The 22,499-nt window shown below is 41.2% G+C and overlaps 1 protein-coding gene across 2 annotated transcripts; it reads left to right on the forward strand.

Moving 5' to 3' along the window:
- The first annotated feature begins 6,357 nt into the window (after positions 1 to 6,357).
- Positions 6,358 to 19,379, forward strand: LOC118333783 (synaptopodin-2). 2 transcript variants are annotated; one of them, XM_035669570.1, is made up of 3 exons: positions 6,358 to 7,588; positions 12,016 to 14,096; positions 16,074 to 19,379. In XM_035669570.1, exons 1-3 carry the CDS (start codon positions 7,420 to 7,422, stop codon positions 17,382 to 17,384), a joined length of 3,561 nt encoding a protein of 1,186 aa, XP_035525463.1. In that variant the 5' UTR covers positions 6,358 to 7,419; the 3' UTR covers positions 17,385 to 19,379. The 2 variants fall into 2 exon arrangements, 1 of the variants encoding a protein (XP_035525463.1); XR_004796988.1 differs by lacking the exons at positions 6,358 to 7,588; positions 16,074 to 19,379 and adding an exon at positions 9,371 to 9,532 and having other exon boundaries at positions 12,016 to 12,153.
- Positions 19,380 to 22,499: the final 3,120 nt, after the last annotated feature.

Here is a 22,499-nt window from a genome sequence, read left to right on the forward strand (position 1 = left end):
ATATCCCAGAAGATTGGTAATCAACTCATTTGGAATGGAGTTGTACTCTCAAGCACACAATGAGACAGGAGCTACCCATCAAAACATCCACAAGCATGCGTGAATATTCTCTCTCTCTCTCTTCTCCCTTTTTCTGTGTTTATACTAAAGCTGTGCCTTTGAACAGCCCCATGGCTGTATCCCATTACATCCAGAGGGATGAGCTGAGGGTTGGTATGGTGAGCAAGAAAGCAGAGAGGGGCCTGTGTATGATTCTAATCAATTCAGGCCTCGGCCGTAGAAAACACTCTTTAATAACTTCTGTAGATGGATCCGACTTGTGAGGGAATGCAAACCAGATCGCTTAGGAAATTCCACGACGCTCTCTTTGCAGAAAAAGCCCCTTTTCTGAAGGAATGTGCGCTAACATTTCCCCTCAGCTCCCTGGTCTCCCACACACACAGCTGCCCTTCAGAGAGTCACGCCAGAAGAACACAGCCAAGCTGGCCGCTGGAGAGGCAGAGAGGGAAAAGAAAGAAAGAAAAGAATGAAAGAAATAAGAAAGAAAGAAAGAAAGACATAACAGCTAATGGCTGCTCTCCCAGCTGCATGGGGTCTTACACATATAAACATGTCAGGAGAGGTTGGGTCAAAGGAGAGAGCACACAGGAATGGTGATGAAGAGAGGGAGATTGAAGGGGAAAATAGGAATAAGTAGCCTAAAGTGGAACTATAAAGAAACGAAATACTGAGATAAGGAGAAGGAAAATCCATCTGGGCAGACAAATGTGTGAGGAAAAAGAAGAAAATGATAGGCGAATACAGAGAGGGAGAGTGGGATCAGGAGGAAAGGGGTGTTGAAGGAGGAGAAGAGGCAGAGCTGAGACGTTACTTAAAGTAGCCTCAAGGTGATGGATTGTCTGAGCAGTTTGGCAGCACCATCCATCAGGTGAGGAAGAGGTGGTGAAAGGAAAGGTTCAGATAAACACATTGACACCAAAATCACCAACAACAACACCTTCAGAATTACAGAGGATGTTGACAAAAAATTCAGAGGTGGCAAAAGTACACACATTCTTTACTCAAGTAAAAATACTCAGGTAAAAATAGAAGCACTGATTCAACTTCATTACTCAAGCAAGAGTGAAAAAGTACAGGCTCAGAAATGTACTTAACGCATAAAAGTAAAAAGGATTCTCTTGGTTTCTCTGAAGGACATTGCTGCCAGCCTTTTCTGTGCAAAGCTAACTGAAACTTCAAATTGGGTCAAGTCTTCCTCGTGTTGTTTTTGTCATGTTATGTCTCTTGTGTGTGATGTGCGCTGGTCTTGATGTTGGGAAGGTGTGCAATGATGCAAAAACTAATAATAATCAATTATTCCCCTGAAATGTATTAAAACTAATCATCCTGTTTGAAAATGTAAGGAGTAGAAAGTTTAGATATTTGTGCCAAAAAGAAGGAAGTAGAAGTAAAAAGTTCTCAGAAAAATAAATGACTTAAGTTGAGTATTGAAGTATTTGTACTTTGTTGCTTCCCACCTCTGGAAATATTTCATACTCTTTGAAAAAGTAGAGGTTTGCCTTTCGGGTAAACTTTGTGTGACCTGCTGAGTGGTGAACCACAGGCAGAATATCTGCACCACCAAGTAAAGTTAGTTTATCCTATGGATGAAGGGAGATTAAGATGTTACTCCTAAAGCATGGCAGCCATTCAACATGCATTTTTTCCACCATATGACTCAGCCATACAGTCTCCACTGTCGATCTGACAACCCAGTGCCCGCAGCTCGTCCTCTCACTAAAGACCTTCAGGATTCGGTACAAAGTGGTGTTTCTCTTCAGATGATTGCAGATCTATAAATCTTACAAATCTAACCATTTCTAAGCCTCAGACACTGTACAGTGAACCAGATGTTACTGACATTTTATGGCACTTGTGGGATCTGGGAGAACAGTGTTTGGAGATATGAAGTGATATTAGTGAGGATCATATTCTTAGATACTGTACAAGAAATATGAAATGTCTATGAGTTACTGTCCTGAGCAATCCAGACACATGGTAAAAAGCTCTGTAGGGTCTTTTTTTGTCCTAATTCTAGAGAGGAAACAATTTTCTGTGTTTAAATTGTATTATTCAAAAACAGTCTGGGACTGCATCAACAAAGTCTTAGGGTTTAGCAGAGCAACTTTGTCTACATTTTTCTCAAATAGTTTTCACTCTTTATTTGGATTTCTCTGCCCGGTGTGCATGGCGGGAAAATGGGTCAAGAAAGGAAAAGAGAGTGGGGGGGAGGAGAACAGAGTGGGGCCCACTGGTCCCTCAACATCCCTGTGTTGAATATGAAAATATATTATAGCATAATGTGTTCAGTATGCAAGCTTGAAGGAAACCATATGAAAAGATCCCAGACAAAGAGCCTTCTGTGTTCCAACTGACCCCCCTCCCACCCCCATCCTTCGTCTGCTTCATTTGAGAGAGAGAGAGAGGGAGAGAGAGGAGAGAAGCCAGGAGAGGTTAGTGGGGCGGTGTGTGTGGCAGAGTCGTAGGAGCTGAAAAGGGGCAGTACAAACACTCGCTGCCTCACACAGCCAGACCCACCGGAGTACAGGTGAGCAGCATGACTAAACCAACACAAGCCAAACAGGAAGGAGTACTGGAATTTTATCTGTCGCTGTGAAACTGTGATTGCTGCAGACTTTGTCACCTGCAGCCTATTATATTTATCTATACGGGGTAAGACACTATCTTTGTTTAGAGAGAGAGAGAGAGCAGTGGGAGAGCAGTGAACTGAAGCAGAAGAGGAGGGAAACTTTGAAAGTCTTTGTTTGAGTAGATGACAAACATCTGTGGCCGCTGTTTTTCCCTCGGCGCAGGCTGCAGACTTGCCGAAGGGGGGGTTGGCTGGCTACATTAGCATTGTGGTCACTGATATCTGAGCCTATTGTCCTGACTGTGTGGTGCCTGCTGTGTAGCCAGGTTATAGACTTGAACTGCACCATGTAACATCAGAAGGTGTATCCAATTAAATACCTGGCTGGAGCTCTGTTGACTTACATATATAAGTAATTGCTTCCTGTTAACACAACAGCTGAGGCCCATTAACTGCTTTACAGGGGGGCAACTGTAGGTTTTGTTCAGCCATATCAGCTAAATATGTTCACTAGCCCTTTAAGTTTTCTTTGACAGAAGACGCTTTTAAACTGTAGAAAGCTGTTTTGTCAAATGTCTTAATGTGTAGAAAATAACAATATCAATATCAATCAATACCATTCCACAAATAATTCCTGCAGTATTGATATTATATGCACACGTTTCCATTTCCAAGTGTTTGTACTTTTTCCCTTTGATGTCTAACAGTTTTCAGATTATGACTCTAATTGTTTTAGAAGGTTCTTCCCTCTTGGCACCAGATCACACACACCTACTTCAAGTATTTATTTTGCCTCTTGAAGTTCTCCACCTGTGACTATAAGAGCAGGATGAGTAGCACATGAAGCAGACTCCTCATTACAAGGTTTCCCCTTCTGCATGATTAATGATCGATGCACGATTCCTCCACGTGAAAAGAGAAATAGAGAGAAGGAGACATGCATTACATTTATTGGAGTCTGTGCCTTGCAGTGTCAGTCATCAGCCAGCACAAGCCGAGGCATGTTGACTATCACAGCCTCCTGAGGAATTATGAACCCGGAATGCCAATTTTGGAGCACTACCCAAAATTATTTTGTATCTGCGAGGGCCCGTGAATGGTTCTTTGTCTGAGCGAGAGAGCAAAGGGCCCTGCTAAAGCCTTGAGCATTTACAGCTGAATGATTTTTGCTTACCAAACTGTAAAAGACCCGGGAAAAAGACAACAGATAGCAACCACATAGCAGCTCTGCCCCTGAGGTATTCAGTCATAAAGGATTGCCAGTCAATGTCGTGACCAGATGCCTCCTTATGAGCATGGTAACTGATACACTTTTAAGTCTTACAGGAGGTGGAATGCACGCTCACGTGACATCCTCACATCTCACATACCTCAACACATGTGCGCCCAGAGCAACTGATGATGTACAGATGCCATACCTGAGGTTAACATGCATGCAGTTTATGAGTTATTAGGTGGCTGACATGCTTTCTAAGAGTTGACTATTGATGCAGATGTCTAATAAATGTACAAGACAACGGCCATGAGGGACAAATGAATGATTAGAGTTTGTGCACCTGCCAAAGCCATTTATTTTGTGCATCATCACTATGTGAGACACGCTGCTGAGAGCTGTGGGATAGATTTGCTGTCAATGTATGAATCCATCATATGTTGATGATGTACAGGAACTCTGTGATTACACACTAAAGTGGCCTACGGGCCAGACTGTAAATGATATCCTTGGCTCTAATCATGGAGGTCAATGGGTGGCAGAGGAAAACTGTGTGGGTGTGGTAGCTGAGCTGGACAGGTGGGCACTGTAAAATAACTTTTGAACTTCAAGGTAATTGGAGGGCTTAGAGGGGAGGAAAGAAGGAGAGATGACATCAGATCTTAGGTATGGCAAGTAGATAGGATCAGTTGGAGTAGGGTAGATACAACACCCAAGCTGGATATTAACAAGCTGGGACCAATGAAAATAAAAAATAAAAAACAGATTGTGGCAGATGAAGATTTCAAGAAGTCCATATGTCTGTGTTTTGTTTTTTGAGTCAGAGTTAAGCCTGAATCCCTGCTCATGTCAGTTTTGAATAACCTACATCTGGTGCATTGTCCGGCAGTTAATAAATATTTGCAGACTGAAACAAAGACAGTAATCAAACCATATTTTAATCAATCGATTATAGCAGTGTTAGGACGTGGCCTCAACATGAGCTGTTCTCATTGATTACGGTAAACATGAAATCGTAAAACAACAAAGAAAACTGTGAATGAAGAACACGCAGCAAGATGAGGGACTAATCTAAAAAGACAATGTCAGCCTCCAAACGAGCTCCAGATTGATCCAAACACATCTGCGGGAATCAAAGAGCCGTTGTCAGTGTCTAAACAGTATCGGCCTTCATCTCACTTGACACAATCACGCCAGTAAGCTAAATTGTGGAGGATTCTTGTTGCTTTTTCAGCAGGGAGGTGGGGCAGTGTTTTGTTAGGGTTGATTGTGTTCAGGGGCCAATGAGCAGTCCTCCTACAGACTGTCATGACTCAGCTGTTATGTCGGAGAGCGTCTCCGCAAAACACACAGAGTCTTGAAGGGAAGCAAACAAGTTCATGGTGCTTGCACACCTCCAGGAAAGATGAAAGCGAGCATGGTTGTTATGCCTGCAAGGAATCACTGAAAAGGCATTTCAAAAATAATGACTATGTGTGTAGTTCTCTGCACAGCCGTCCCACTCCTGAGTGTTACAGTGGTGACTCTCCAGCAAAAACAAACGCAACCATGATCTGCTTCAAGGAGAGGCAAGTCTGATCAAGGACAAGGACATGAAAACACTGGTTTATTATTACAAACTTTGCCAGTGGGTCTTATTAGCTTTGAACATGACACTGCTGATAATGAAATATTTTATCGGATAAGAGGGAGGGATGCGATAGATGTCACTGTAGCACATTCAAATCTTTGTTTCCTTGATGCTGAATGGAAATCTTTAATCCACATTCACGTCCTTTGTATTCTGTATCACATCACAGACCCTAAGGCAGAGATAAAGCTAATTTTTTGGCAGGTTTAATATAAATTTCCGACCTTAAAGCCTTAATAAATTGTGACCTTCCTTCCGTCTTTGAAGAAAACACTGAGTTTATGATGTTCAGACTTTTATAAAGGCGTCTCCTCATTTCCTTTTCCACCCTCTCAGCCTGACAACAGTTCGAAGGGCAAAGGCTGATCTTAATTTTTGAAGACAGAGAATTGGACTTTCATTGTCTTGAAAACAAGACATATGTGGAGACTTGCTTTTTGGAAGTAAACCAATGGTCATTAAAATGATTAGATGGGCCAAGCAGACTATATTAAAATGTTCTTCAAGCCACTTTCTCCAAAACCCATTCCAATTTCTAAAAACTGCAAACACTCTGTCTGCACAAAGGTCAGGTATTTTGGACCGCTTTCTCGAAACCATCACGGATAATACTTTAAATCCTGTACAAAGCAGTGGGTTGAAACTCGTGCCATAACACAAAGGGCAATGATGGAAAATCGAGTAGGATTCTTGTACCAGGTGTTTGCCAAAGCTGTGGTTTGCCAAAGTTGTGGGTAGATGTAACTTCCAGCTTTTGTCTTTTCAAATGTCAAATTTAAATAATTGAAGAAAAGATTAATTCAAATGGTTTTTGCATAACTTTTTTTTAACCAGCATATTTCTCTGTTTACAGGTGGTTCTTGGCAGAAAATGGACACAGAGAAGGATTAGATAAAGTACAGCAAACTTTAATCCCCTGAGCAGTCCCTTTATCTACATCTTAAACTTGGTCCACCACACTAAAACAGTTACAGACTGACTGAACAATCAGAACACAGCAAATCTTTTCTTTCTTTTTCCACTATGCATTAAGTATTAATCAAAACTACCACCAGAGGAAATAACAATTTTCTCCCTAAATTGTGGTTTTGTGAACAAACAAAAGAAAGAAATTGATTATGCAGCTTTCAGAGGCTGTATCTGGCTTCAATGTATACAAAATAACACAGGAAACCAGAAAAAGCTACTTTAATTGAATACATTGGAGCTCTGAATACAAACCAGTCTCTGCAATGACCTTTCCAGAGTAAAATGTTATTCCTTACATGCACCTAACAGCAGGAAGCTGCCATATACACAGTTCCCCTTCACGTCACTGTAGAGTTATGATCTCCAAGATAAAGGGCAGATCCTTTTCTCCGAAAGAAAAATAATCTGCGGGCTGGAGATTGGGATGCAGACGAAAAGCATGTTTTGGTGACCAAAATAGCAGAGGAGGAAGAGCAACGTCTGGGAAAGAAAAAAAGGAGTATTAGAGAGATGCAAATAGAGAAGACTGGACTGTTTCTCAGCCCAGTTTGCCAGATTTTTAACAGAGCACAACAAACTTGTGCAATTTTCGTGGCAGTTGTCCATGGGAACTCATCCAAGGCACATTGGAGCTGACCCTCCTGGGAGGTCCTGTTAGATAGAGAGTAATACTTCATGAAGACCAAAGTAAGAGTGCACTTCTTCCGTCAAATTTCGGCTGACTACAGGACAACATTTGGAAGGATTACTGCTGAAAGGCTGAGCTCCTCCTTTACTTGTCCTTTTTGTGTGTTTTCTTGCATTTCGAAATGTATTCACTGCCTGCCAGCAAGGACTAAAACTTCCATTTTCCGAGTGGACCAACAGTTTCATCTTATCAGGAGAGACGTTTGAGCTGACTGGAACGAAACACTCACATATCCCCCTACTGAGAGCTTTTGTTTCTGCTGCAGCAGAAGCATTTTACCGCGGGTAGCAATGGAGTTGGAGAAGGGACATATGCCTATCAGGAGAGGGGTGAGCTGGAGTCCAGGAGGGTTGAGAAAACCTCTCCAGACAACGCAAAACATGCACACCCCTGAGACTGAGTGCAATGCATCATGGGAGAAGACAGGATTCAACAAAGAACAGATGAGCCGGAAAACAAGTAAGTGTTTGTTTATCTGGAGTTTTATGTCCTTATTTGGGGAGCCGAAGCAGCAGCAAGAAAGGGTATTATTACGCGATTATGTGACTTCATAATGTAATAAAAATGTAGTAAATACATTTCCAGTTGTTCGTTTGTAGTGCTGCCTTAATGCCACAGTATGGCTTGAACTGCAGTATATCATCATATCAGAAAACCTATAACTGAGAAGAGAAGACAACAAATAGAGAAAACAGACAACCCTGCCTCGGCAGTGCAACTTGACACAGTGAGGTTCTCCATGAAACATCTGTTTCCATGCAGTAAAACTACAGGCTGCCCCAACAGCAGTGGAAATGCAATCATGCATTAGTGCTAAAGGGAAGGCTAACACAATAATGGGCTAACTTGTGGCAAAAGCTGTTCTTCAGACATTTCTGTTTACTTTCACAGCTGTCAACATACAAAAAAAGAGGAGTTCACACTCTATAATAACACCAAAAAGTTATGTTGGTAAATTGCAATATGTAAAAACACTGAAACAATACTCAACTGGAAAGATAATCACCTCTGGGCTGTGACAAGCCTGCTGGCTGCAGTATTCAAAGGGAGTGAAAAGACATTGTGCTGTGCATAACAGAAAGGTCATGGCCATCAGATAATTGTCCCTGATATAGATCTATAGCCTCGGTAGTTCCAACACTGTTCCCATCACTCATTACTCACTAATTGGTTTCCTCAAATGGAGCAAAGATCACCCAAAACAACAAAAAAGCACAGTTAATAGTCAACTACACCTCTGCAGAGACCTTTCATTACACAAAAGTAACAATATGAGAAACAGGGCTTGGTTTCCACCTCTGCTCTGGTCTTTTATTTCCCCCAGGGGGTTTAGGTCACATTCAGTCCGGTAAGATCCCAGGACCTCTGTTAATCCTTGTCTTTCCATACCGCTTCACACATCACCCACGGGGGCCGGTGCTGTCATCCCGCTCACCCCACAGCCATCGCCCGGAGAAAGATAACATCCGACAGGGTAATCTGACCTTTGATACACAAATGCAGGGTTGGCCCCCTGACTTAAATCCTCCCGCTGTGGGGGAGTTTGACGTCTGCTCTCACCCACGCAGGGATGAGGGGATGGGACAGAGAGCAGGGGGATGAGTTAGAGAAAGTTAGGAAGGTAGGAAAAGGGGGGTGGACAATGATGTGGAGGCTCTTGCATCATTGCCCAGGGATGAATTTTTGTCTCTGCTGGAGGACAGGAAATTCCTATCCTGCCCTTGCAGGTTGGAGTTTAAGGCCCAGAGGGTTCAGAGAGGGCAGACACTTGGTTAGGGGGAGTGTGTGCACAATAAACACACACACTTACAAGGTGAAATCCAGACAGACACACAGAGGTCAGGTGCTGGATCTCCGGAGTCTCAGTGGTCTAATCCATACACACATCTGGACTATCTCTTGTCTCCCTTTCCACTGCAAGGGCTGCAACAAGGGTCAGGCACTTCCCTGCCATCACAGGACATTAGACAGAGATAAGCTGCTCAATACTTGTCATTGATTGGACACCTCTCCAGAACTGTGAAAACAAAGTATAGTCTGTGTGCAACTGCTACAACACCAATACTTAAGCAACAGAAGCCCAGGGCTCGTTTCTCAGAGGCATGTATCCGATTTTATAATTAGTGGAAACCCTGTGGAGATGGTGTTGGTGCAGCAGATTTTTGAAAAAGTGAAACAGACCCGGAGGCTGAATGACAGACAGCACAGCCTCCAGCAACCCTCCCTCCCTCCCTCCCCTCCCTGTCTGTCTGTCTGTCTAAGCGCTGGGCTGCGGAGAAAAAAGAAATCCGATCCTGTGTCTCGCTACAGAAAGGGGGGTGTGAAGCCATCAGACGCAGTTAAATTGAAAACTCTTGTGGAAGTACTACAACACAGCGGAGCTCTGAGTTTGACATGAAAAAGGTAAGGGATTGTAGGCAGTAAAGTGGATAACTCGTGAATCATTAGTATATAGCCTTCAATCAAAAGTGAGGAAGAACTTGCACTTGGCTCTTTTGGGAAGAAATACGACTTGTTAGTAGCTGTGTGATGTTTTTTTTGTAACTGAAGACATCGGATACTGGCCATAAACTTTCGGTACAGTTTTCTTTTTCCTCATAAATGAAAAAAGTTGTAGTAGTCCATTGAACTTTTAAGCCTTGCTGTATAATCAGTTTCTTATGGGAAGTGTAATATGCGCTGTAACTTAAAAAAGAACTAATTCATCTCAGATTTAGGCTATTTCTGGTTATTAACACCTAGTTTACATATTACTGGGAATGCCATGTAAGTGATTGGTCATGTAATCAGATAATAACTAAAGTTTTGCCAATTCTCTGATGCTGTTTGCACAAATATGATCACTGTTGGCCATGAAAAATAATCACTGATGGGATTTGCACCTGTGTGTTACTTGATAACCAGTCTTGCTCCCACTTGAGGTTTGATGTTTACAGTGAGGACACTCCTTTTCAAACTCCGCCGCTGTGGCTCTGGTATATTCAGGTAGCTTGTGTCATAAAAATGAAATAGCTAATAAAAATGTAATTGGGACCTGTGGTGGTATTCCCACCCACATTGACAACCTTGATAAAAAAGGCACTGAATATATATTAAGTAGCTGTGTATTAGGTTGGTTGATTTCCCTGTTGCAGTGTATAAAGGAAGGTGATTTATGCTCATGTCAATAGTTGTGAGAGGACCGCTTGTTTAAAGGGTTGTCTGATAATGCTTTCGTCATTGTTATAAATGTCACAAATATGTAAGTTGACTGTTATTTCAACCTCTTATAGTGCCATGTTCTGTCTTTCCTCTGCCAGTGTCAGGTTGATTAATGTACCATAGTGGATGGTGACATTGATGTATTTACTTGCAGGCATAACCAGCATCATCATGAAAGGGTATAGTTTTGCATATGTTTATAATTCAAATGGGGCCTGTAGTCCCTCTTTATATATCAAAATAATGATGTGACCATGATAAAATAAACATGCAGTTGAACTTGAGATGAGTTTATGTAAAAGGAACTCAAGGGTACCCTACAAAGAGTTAATTCAATTACTGTGAGGGCAGACTTTAAGTCTGTAAAATCAATGACAGATGCATATTATTCCTTTTTACTGAGGGAATGATCATGTTAGCTTTATAATCTGTGCCAGGAAAAACTGCATGCAGAATGAGCTCTATAGGAAAGCTTTAGAAGTGATTGATTTATGCATAATTATTGTGATTGGCACATGATTACATCAAATAATGTAGCTGCCTGGATCCATCACCTTATTAAATGAAGAAAGAGTCACAGGGGTGCCAGCTGTCTGAGAAACCTCCTGGAGGGACATAAAATATCTTCCACCAGTCTGAGTTACATGAATTAGATGAATGATCTACCAGATGTGTCACCACAACCAGTTTTTCTCATTTAAAACACCCATCGGAGAATCTATGACTAAAGGTTTTTACTCTCTTAAAAAAAATAAAGATGAAGCTTTGATTTTCCTCTCATGAATTTTGAAGCATGATGTAGTCACTATATTTAAGATGGGAACACTTGATTGTATAGTATGTTTATAGACAGCAGTCAAAAGATGTCATTTTTGGAAGCCATCGATTGTAAAAAATGGTCTATTAAGGCTTCAAGCTGCAGTATTGCACAAATTAACTACAGAGAGAAACCAAAGGCATGTTGGAAGCTCAAGCAGGGAGTTTTCTCAGCGGTGGAGGAATGCTCAGGGAGGGACTACTGCAGATGGCAGAGGAAATAGCTCCACTGCCTGGAATGGAGCTCTTAAGCTCAGAAAACAAACTTGTCAGTTTTAACATAGACATGTCTTATCTCATGATTTCAAGACCATCAGCAGAAGTGCAACTCCGGTGTATGACATGATTGACAACAATTTATTTTGGCTCTGTAGACGTTGATCTAGACCTTTTTATTAACTTAAGTCAACAGACTTTAATGTCTTTCTTATTAAAATGTTTATTTGAAATCGTTCTCCGCCTACGTCTGTTAGTTCTTTGTCTGCAGCTCCGATCTGCTGAGTCAAGTGTCCACAAAGCCGGATTTTTCTCTCTTGGATTGGTTTGAATAAAAAGTACTGCAAAGAACAATCAAAACCATATGGTGCAGAAACAATTATGTGGGTTTTAAAGAGAATATTAAATCCTAGACTAGTTAAAAATTTGTCCTTGCTGGTTCTCTCTATTTGTACATAAAAGCAGTGTGGTGAGCTTTAATTAGATGTTGAGGGAGTTGTCTTTGTTTGAACAGTAGATGTAGCACATTGCCAAAGTGAAGGTCCCTTTTATTATTAATCAAAAAAACATCTCTGTTATGAAGAAAGACCAAATTCCTTGTTTCTCTCATTGATTAGCCTTTCCCATTTCTCTCCCTGTCTCTTTCACTCCAGATCTGACCCGGAGTGCCAGTTTATCAGAGAAGGAGCTAAAGGAGGCCCGTGTCAGGAGTCAGATCATTGCTGCTCAGCTCACCATCCCTTCGAACTCCAGCTCCAGAGGCGTTCAGCTCTTCAACCGGCGCAAGCAGAGGGTCAACGCCTTTACACTTGAAAGCTGTGGAGAAGGGTCAGAGGAGGACAGAGCTGAGAATGTGAAAACCAACCCCTCGTCTAACAAACTAACATGGGCAGAGAGGAGCAGTGAGGAGAAGGATAGAAACCTGAACTTTAAAAATAGCACTACCAAGCCACTCTTGTCACCACCTGGGAGGGTACATTCAGTAGGTGATATCACGGAGGACCCAGGTAAGGATTTCCACAAGGAAGAGGACATGGAGGACCGTGTTATCCAAGAAAGACATTTCCTCCCTGTCAAGGAAGAGCAGGAGGAAGAGGAAGAGGCTAGAAATAAAATCCACGAGGAGCTTGAGGACAAAATAAAGGATGAGATTCTCCCTGGAAGTAATAATACTGATCCAGTTCTTATTGGACATGCTGAAGAAGAAGCAGAAATGAATGGGGGCCACACAGGACCAGTTCCCCCAGGAAAGCACCACAATGACTGCCACAGTACCTCTGGACCCGAGAGGGCTTCTGTGTCTACATCCAAGCAGACAAGCACTATCATCAATCGAACTGCCAGGCCCTTTTTCTCGCCGCTGACAGTGCAGTCTCAAGAGGCAGTCTGCCCTGTCATGGAAATACCCCCTGCTCCCTCTTACGCCACTCCTCCTCTCCCTGCTTTCACTGCTCCCCAACCTGCAGCGTTCTCACCTCCACCGCCTCCGTCTTATCCCACACCTCCTCTACCGGCCTTTACAAATCAACCCCCGCAAACCTACTACTCCAGTCCACCTCCGATGTCTCCTGTCATGTCCCCTTCCTCTCCTCCACCTTCCCAGTTCCCTCTTTCTCCTGTATCTCATTACCCACCTATGCCCCATTATGGCCCTCCCACGGCCCCTAAGCCCTCCACCTTTGTTCCTCAGCCTGCTGGAGAGAGGAAATCGATACAACCAATCAAAACAGGAATACTCGAGGAGGGTGCTGCTAGAAGGGCAAACAGGAAGGCAATGTTCACCTTCAAAGAGAAGCCAGTGGTAGCTCCAAACCCTGAGTTGCTCTCTCTGGTGCAGGGGGCGGATGAAAGGAAGAAACACGGACATAGATCTGTGCCTGAGCCAGCATCCGAGGAAGAGTTACTGGCGCTGGGTGCAGAGGCCTCTAACTTCCTCGCCAAGGAAGAGGACACAGCTGAGGAGGCAAGAGCTCCAGAGTGGGCTTCTTGCCTGAAGAGCTCCAGGACCCGACCGAGGGCAGAACACAAGCCAGAGCAAACACTCTCCAATGTATCAGGAAAGGGGGCTGAGCTGTTTGCCAAGCGTCAGTCCAGGATGGAGAAATATGTTGTTGAGAAACAAAATGCAGGAAAAATTAGATCTCCTTCTCCCACGATGTCCCTGCCTCCATCTTGGGTGTACCCATCAAACATGCCTGGCAGGGTCAAGGCCATTGCTAAAAACTCTGACATGAGTGCTCAGCTTTCACAAAACATAAAGGCCCAACAAGCGGTCAAGCAAAAACCAAGACAAAAAGCTCCAGCACCAGAGCCAATTCCAGAGCCACCTCCTTTAGAAAACGGTTGCTCCAAGATAGAGATGGACCTGTCAAGGCACCGGCCCTACCAGCTTAACTCTTCTCTCTTCATCTTTAACCCAGCCAAGGACCCCATTAGTACCTTACCCAGAGGAGCACCGCAGTCTAGGAACCTGATGTCTACCCAGTCTTTCTCCAGGCAGACTTCCTTACCTAATAACCCTCCTTCTCACTTCAGTACCCAGTGTATGTCTCCACAGCTGCCTCTCAGCCCCACAAGAGGAGGAGCAGAATATCCATCAAATTCAGCCTCTGGGCAGCCGAGGATCAGTTCTCCTATGTCTGCCTTTTCTCCAGAGCGGGTGTCCTCTCCTCGGTCAGTGGTCCAGGCACCGAGGCCCATGTTTTCTGCCAAGAAGGCAGGGATTGCACCACAGGTGTGGAGACCCTCTCTGTACCATTTTTAGAAAATATGTTTACATCTTTTGTAGAGATTCCACACATGGTTGGAAAACTGATTTTAGTAGGGCTAAAATGTAAACTTTACTGCACTTTTTTGTTCAACTTGTGCCTTGTTCTAATACACTAATACTATCTCTTGCATTGTAGGTAACAGAGTAGAATCTTTTTAAGTGTGATATGTTTTAATCCTCACATGTTTTAATCATATAACAATTGATTTACAAGAAAAGCAATAATAATTGCTGCTATGGCCAGACCACGTCTGTATCTTAAAATTAGAAGTGAATACATTTTAATTGATCCGTGAATATATAATAGTATTTTTGTCACTGTAACAAAATCCCAGCAGCAGTGATTAAAACAAAAGTGTGCCTTGATGTAATCAGTTCCATACCCAAAGCCGCTAAGCACGTCAGCACTAAAAACCTTCAATTTTTAGTGCGGTTTAAAATAAGATGAGAAACAATCTCACACTTTTTCCACTTTGTTTCCCAATTCTGTGGGTACCAGGGTGATGCTGCTTTACAAAGCACTTTAACAGATGGTCTGGCATCTGTTGTATGATCTATGATTTGCAATTTAATGCTGCTCACTGACGAGAGCGAGATAACTCCTTTTATGTCTTTATGTCTTCAGGGTAAATTACTCTGCTTTCCAGCATTTTCTACCTAAATATATAGTTCTTGGATTCTTTGATGTTTCAAATCTGCCGACTGCATGCTAATTTGCATCATGGACCTACATATGTATTGTTTCTGTGACTTAAAACAGTAATTCCAGAAGTATTTTTGTCACAGAACATCATCAATCACTGTTGTTTTAGACTACAGGTTTATGTATGTCATTTCATAAACCTTTATTGACTGCTCTCTTCTGCTGTTATTCTATCTGTTATGACTGATTTTTTGTGTTAAAAAGTTTTTTTCCTTCTCTTATTAAAGCTTTATGCTAACACTCTGCTGTGACCTCTTCCTCCTTTTTCTCATTTCCTGACTTCACAGGCTTCTTTAAGCCATTCATTTTACTGTTAAGTGTTTGTTATTTCACTTTCCTGCCCTTCTTGCTATCACTGCAGACACTTGAACACACTAATAAATGCCATGCCTCCATTAAGGAAACAGATAATTTACCATCAGAGACTATTTTGGAACACAGTATGTGACATTTAAAGTCTGAAAGTAATTATTATTATCAGCTTGCCATTGCAAAAAATTTCACTCTTAAGAATTTGAGTTATGTGTCTTTGTGTTCAGACCTGACCCATGGTCTTGTTGGTCTTGTGTGGCTCAGACATTTAGACAAATGGAATGACCCTTGACCTGGGCCTTGTTTCTTTCTTAACTTTGGAAATGTGACTGTTAACATTCATCTTCTTCAAACATAACTTCTCTGTAAGCTCTAGCTGTTCTGTATATAACATTGAAGACGACCTTTATATTATTATCACGAGTGGAGATAGTTAGCTCTTAATTACTATGTTCATAAGATGGAATGCTACCCTTGCTTCAGTTGAGTAACTTCATATCCCTGTAAAGGTTAACCAACTCAGGAAGGCCATATGACAGTAACCTGAGAGAGACACTAAAGACCGGGCCTATGTGTACTGGTAGTGAGGAAACACAGACAGAAGAAGGGAATAGATATGACCTGAATGCTACTTTGGCTCAGACTAAACACATAAATAATGTTTTATCAAAACAGATTCACTTAGTATAAGTAAAACGTGTCTTATTTAACGGGATTAGGATCTGTTCAGTTGTAGAGTAAAAATATTGGTCTTATGCAGAACAAAAAATGTCATGCTCAACTCAAACTATTTATATAATAGTAAATCTAATAATTCAAAAGTTGCACAAGCATTATACTACAATCTCCTATCGTGCATGTTTTTGTGTTATATTTGTGTATATATATGTCCAATAAAAAGTATTTTATTTGTCATGGTCCAACAGACACCTAAGGACTGTTCCCCAGTTGAAATCCCCAGTGAGACTCCCACACCAACCAGGACACCCAGCCTCACCAGACGTTTCAGCAGCCCAGAGGGCCCCAGCACTGGTGCCTGGACTCCCAGCCTCCAAACCAATCGGCCCTCCACCACCATCTCTAGCCGCTCAGTTACTTCCCCCGTATCCTCTCCCAGGGGTACGAGATGCCAGTCCCCTATGGCCTGTCAGAATATCCAATTATCTGCTGTTACCTCCACTACAACATCCAGACCCTCCCAGACATCTACAGCCACCTCTTCACACTCTCCTTGGGGTTCAAGATGTCAGTCCCCAGTGGTGAGCCAGAATACCCAGTCCTCCTGCAGCTCCTCTATTCCTGGTTTCAGACCTTCCCAAACATCTACGACTACTTCTCCTTTTTCTCTTCCTTGGGGTTCAAGATGCCAGTCCCCAATGGTAAGCCAGCATACTCAGTCTTCCACTGTCACCTCCATGTACACATCCAGACCCTCCCAAACCTCCACAGCCACATCCCCACGCTCTCCTCCTTGGGGATCAAGATGCCAGTCCCCCATGGTGAGCCAAAATACCCAGTCTTCCACCATTTCCACTCTTCCTACTGCCAGACCTTCCCAAACAACTACTACTTCTCCTCCTTGGGGATCAAGATGTCAATCCCCAAAGGTAAGCCAGAATACTTCAAGTGTCAATTCTACACCCAGACCAACCCAAACATATACAGTCACATCTCCAGTCTCTCCTCCTTGGGGCTCACGTTCCCAGTCTCCTGCAATCTCTCAGACCAGTTTATCATTCCAACCCACTAAATCTCTGCACACATCCTCTGCCACCTCTCCAGTTTCCCCACCCAAAGACAGTCGCTGCATGTCCCCCATTGTTAATAACCTAGACTCTAAAGCCAACCATCGCATCCTGGCCAAGAACATCATCAATGCAGCCAAACGTAAAAACAGCCCCTCACCTGGAGCACTGAGTGGGCACAGCCTCCCCATCTCACCACTGGGCAATTCCCATCATGGCTATGACTGTCACAAACCACCCATGAGTCCTTTCCAGTCACGGGCATTGGGAGCTCAGTCCCCTGTCTTCACCAGCCCTCCTGCCACCCCAACACAGAGGATCTGCTCTCCTGTGAGGCTCTACAACACTCGCTCCCTCACCGACTCTGATGCTTCTGTTGAGTCTGAAGACTCAGGCCTCCGATCGCCTGGCCTACACTCCTACAACACCTGTCCCCGTGGGTGGGGCGGTAGCTTGAGGGTCAAGAGAAGCACAGTCTCCACTGACCTGTGAGGGTGTTACTGGGTCGCAATTAAGAGATTATTTCAGTTTTCATAGACTTTTGTGGCATTGGATCAACCAGTAAAAGAGTTTCTGATGATATTTCAGAATAATATTAGATAAGTTACCTTTCTGTAACTTTGAATAGGATCCTGGACAATAATACATGTTGTATCAAGGTAGTATTAGTATTTTATATGACTTACATTCAAAATATGTATGACTGACAAGAACAAGCTTTTAATATAACGCAGTTGCTGTGGCTTGTATGCTTCTTACATACCAAAAAGTGCAAAGACTCAAAATAACCAAAGAAATTTGAATTCACTTCAATGAATGTTACTTATAATTTTTTTCACCTTCACGGCCACTTTTATAGTTGAGTAGTAGTTTATGTTTACTGGGCTGACGCGAGTCAAAATGGGAAGAGACTTAAAAATGTAGACATAGAAGGGACACATAGAATGAGTAATGTGTAAATATTTCGCTCGTTGGACTGTACAGTACTTTGGTTAAGGAATTCTCAGCGTAATGTATTAGTGAAGCATCAAACTTAACTATTCATTGAATGCGGATTTAGAACATACTGGATAAAATGAGTTTCCATAAAAAGACACAGTGGTAAGTGGGACACGTGCTATACACATTATCATACATGGTCAATTATTCACCACAGTTTATTATGCATTTTAATCAAAAAATCATATGCATAATTATCGCAGTGCAATAATCACAGTGTATATATGTTGCTTTATGTACTGCATTTGCTAAAATGAATGTAAGCTTTACAGACAGATTGACAGAGAATGACAAAGTGAGCGTTGAGTATGAAGAGTTACGTGGAGGTTCAATGGGGCATTGATGCACCTGTTCAATCAAACACTGTTTCCATGTTTCAGGAAAAAAAGATTTCAAATGTTTCAAAACATTTAATGATAGATGAAGAACAATTTAATGAACAAATATTAGCTATTAACAATTTAATGGCATATTGATTGTATTATTCATATTGGAGATGGATATGTATGTCTAGGTTTTGTTGCTTTTCCTGGAAGAAGAGCACAAACTCTTAGTAAGTCTTTTTTATATCAATAATGTCTTTAAATAGAAAGTGCCTGTACTTATTGTAAAGTGGCTGTTTGGATGAGGTTTAGAAGCAAATGCATGTGTCACACAAGTAGAGAAGGTACAACAAAATGTTGTTAAAAAGGTTGGAAAAAAGGTTAGACGAATGTTGTATGTTGTAAAAGTGTTTGTGAGAAAAGGATCAGAGGAATGGATTGTATTTTAAATACATAACTCTAATGTACATTCTCTTTAACTTCTAAAGTTTCTTTTTATACTTGATTTGCACTTCTGTTCATTCAATTTCAGTAGCTAAGTTGGCTTTGTTTAAAACTTGATTTGCTTAAACAGGTGTAATTCACAATAAAAACCAGCGAATAAATATCCTGCTGTAAAGTTAATAACATTCCTTCACTATTCAACACCTTCACTCAATGGTGGCAATTAACTGTAAACCTGACTGCTGCGTTCAAACCACAACTGTCATCTTGTTTCAAGTGTGGGATTATTGAAAGCACGTTTACACCATTCCTTATCTTTCCCAGACCTGTACCAGCACACACAACAGATCATTCCTTCACTCCCTGGCTCCAGGCCAAAAGCATCAGCACATTTCTAAATATTAACTTATGTGTGTCTTTTGAGTGACAGGGACACCTGCTACATGGTAACTTGCCTCCTTCAGCAGGATTAAACATATCACTGTCATGGATTGGTTTCAACCTAGGTCACCTCTGGACAAACCAAACATTGCTGACACCCTCAAACACAGAAAATAATCAGTGCAAGTTTGAGTTTTGCAATTTTGCAAGCAGAGTTTGGGGGTTTCTGTAATTGCATGCCCGTATTTTTTCAATACAGATGAATTTTCTCTAATTTCATAACTGTATGATGTCTGAAAATGAATGCAAAAATAAAAACACACACCAATTTAAAAAAATGTTTGGTATGTCACTTGTTTTATTATCATACTTTGTAACACCTTGAACTGAAAATAGCAGTTTAATTATTACAGCTTTACACACTACACCTTTTTTAATATACCACAATAAAACATTATGAGGGTATGTCATATGATGCACATCAATTCATATACAACACATTTATCCACACATGTATACTTTTAAATTAGTCATGAATATTTAATTAATTTACTTAGTAAATTAGTACGGTCTTTCCAGAGGATCTCAAGAAGCGATCAGGCACACAGGCAGTTGGCAGGTCACAGATATAAGCTTGATCCTGACCTTTCAAGGCTTTAAAAACAAGCAATAACATCTTAAAGTCAATTCTAAAACTTACAGGTAACCAGTGAAGGGCAGCAAGAATGTATGTGATATGGTTGCTTTTCTTGCAGTGTTTTGTATAAGTTCAGCAGTCAAAAAGTATCAGGTTTGCCTGCTGATACCAGAATAAAGTGCTTTCTCTGGAGGAGACAACACCAAGGATGACCTTTTCTATATTTGTAAATGAAAGGAATGACCTTATCTTGGTTAAATGTCTCCCCACTTTAGGCACCTGAGCATGAAAAAGTACAACTAGGTTACCGGCCTCTTCTTTATCATTATGAAATAAGCAGTCCCACATAGATTTTGTGGTGTTTTGGGATTGCCTGATTTCAAAAGGTGCTTTTCTTAAACATTGTAATGCATGTTGCAATGATTTTAGGTCTTTAATCAAATTAAATAAAACTGCTGGAAAAAGTGAAAATTGTTTGAAATAGTTTAGATTTAGATTTTGTTGTCCAGTAAGAATACAATTGCAAGTAGTTTTCAGCATTTTACATGGGGGACTGATTAATGAAAGTCACAGGAAACTACAATAATTAGTCAAATTTGCACAAAAGTTGAGGAGAATTCAGAGTGATTGGTTGAATTTGTATTAAATGTTGTGATCGCAACATCCAACTTCGTTGAGGGACTGGATAAAGAACCTAGAAAAGAGATCTGTAATGCTGCTGTAGTGCTGGAGCCATGAGTGGTAATCATAATAATTTCTGATTTGTAGTCATTCAACTGTAGCAAATGTTTGCTCATCCAATTCTTAATTTCAGTGAGGTACAACATAATACAGCATACATTGGTAATACCAGGCTTTATTGAACATATAGTTGTTTATCTTCCATGTAGCGATGGAAATCGATATTATGCCTATGCATGAATTGCCCCAGGAATAGCATGTATATAGTAAACAGGAGGGGACACAGAATAGACCCCTGGGGGACCCCACAAAAGAGAGGGGCACAATGCAATACATTTATTACACTTTATATAGTGGATATAGTTGTATATATTTTTATTATATTTCTTTTTATTATATTTTATTCTATTTTATTATTTCTCTAGTCTTTGAATTTCTCCTATGGGAGATCAATAAAGGAACATCTCATCTCATCTCATCCCATCTCATCTTATGTCAGTTGGAGGCTTTTCCAGAGCCACATCAGTAATAACATTGTTTTTCAGATGTTTGATTAAGATTGCTGAACTGAGGTCAAGGAGAACAACCAAACACTGCCTGTAGACAGGACCTTTTGTGTTTTCAGTAAGTTTTGCAGCCACCACAGTTTCTCCTAAAACACTTCACAGCCCATTCCCATTACAAAGTCTTCAAATTGACCACTAGATGCCACTAAATCCTACACACTGGTCCTTTAAAGCCCCTCCATTAAAACTGTATGCCAAGTGATTAATGTGGATGCCATGTGGATATTTTGATGTCACTTAACCTCAAATTTCTTAGATTTCTATTATTACAACATAATAACTAGATGATAATAAATTCAGTAGTATTAGTATATTATTTACATGTAGGCCCCTGGTTTTTATGCTCTTTGAAAATGCTCACAAGTTTGTCTGTACAGGCACATGTACAGGACCAACCACCACATTTGTAGACATATTTCTTTGGTTTCGCAGTCTAATGTTATGCTTCACTGTCAGTGCAACATACCACATATTTGTGGTGATAGTTAGGGGAACTGAAATATCCCCAACAGCAACCCCTCGGGGTGAAAAGCAAAGCAAAGCCATTTATCACAGGTTCATAGAGTGCCATCTGTAGGACTCCAGACAGAAGTTCAAATGAAGCAGCACTGTTGGAGCTGATTGTGTACACGCAACTGTTTCTTAAAATAAACATTATATCTTATATCTCATGGCCTATTTAATAATTTATCAAAGCATTAAAATTAGGCAATATTGTGGAAAATAATACAGAAACACTTTAATATCCCCTTATCAAAGTAGGAATAAATGTAAGTCCTAACACTCATTTTAACACAGCAGGAAAAGCAGAAGCATAATTAATAAAATGAATGACGACTGCATTTGCTCATTCTCAGGTAAAATGCATGTTGGTGGAACAATTGTTAATCTTATTACTACGCTCCTGTGCTTTTTCTGCTACGACAAAATGCCTATTGTGAAACAGTCGGATACTCTCCCAGTGTCAGTGTCATGACATTAATCATACTTCTATAGCAGTCTTTCATTTCCAGCCACAACATGGTGAGCAGTGTGACATCCCATGATTACGACTTATGTTAATGTGGCATCAGCCGTTGCGTTGAGAGAGAGAAGGAAAGTGATATCTGTGTTAGATATCACACATATCATTCAACTCAAAAAATGTGAAAGGCTTGCAGGAGAACTGCAAATAAGGTGGTTTATAGTCAGCAGCTCTACGCTGACTTTGGGAGCCTTTATTCAAAAGCCGAGCAGTTTCAACCTCCACTACTCATCTCTTTGTATTGGGTTTTTTTATTTGTAAGATAAAGAATATGCTTTATTATATTGTTACCTCATTTGCTCTGGGTGGGAATACAATATGCTCTCTGAACCATGCAAATAAAATACTGTTGTCTATCCTTTTTCCCCCCTCAGTTTTGCATGAATTAAAACCTCTGCTGCATCTACTAACCAGAAAGAAAGCACTGTGCTCAAATTCAATGGGTGTATAAAAAAAACAGAATATTTTAACACAATTTCTCACACTTTGCTGTCCACCTATTAAAAAAAAAAAAGTGAAAACCCTCCAGTGAGACACAAGAGGCCGCTCTTG

The sequence above is a fragment of the Morone saxatilis genome, unplaced genomic scaffold (assembly GCF_004916995.1).
Source record: "Morone saxatilis isolate NCDOM2014 unplaced genomic scaffold, NCSU_SB_2.0 Contig22, whole genome shotgun sequence".
Taxonomy (NCBI): domain Eukaryota; kingdom Metazoa; phylum Chordata; class Actinopteri; family Moronidae; genus Morone; species Morone saxatilis.

What these genes read in the sequence shown, in the direction of transcription:
- LOC118333783 (XM_035669570.1), top strand. Translation starts at nt 7,420, where the DNA reads ATGGAGTTGGAGAAGGGACATATGCCTATCAGGAGAGGGGTGAGCTGG. An exon ending in ACAGATGAGCCGGAAAACAA is followed by an intron (nt 7,589 to 12,015) that starts GTAAGTGTTTGT and finishes CTTTCACTCCAG; the next exon opens with ATCTGACCCGGAGTGCCAGT. An exon ending in AGGCAGGGATTGCACCACAG is followed by an intron (nt 14,097 to 16,073) that starts GTGTGGAGACCC and finishes ATGGTCCAACAG; the next exon opens with ACACCTAAGGACTGTTCCCC.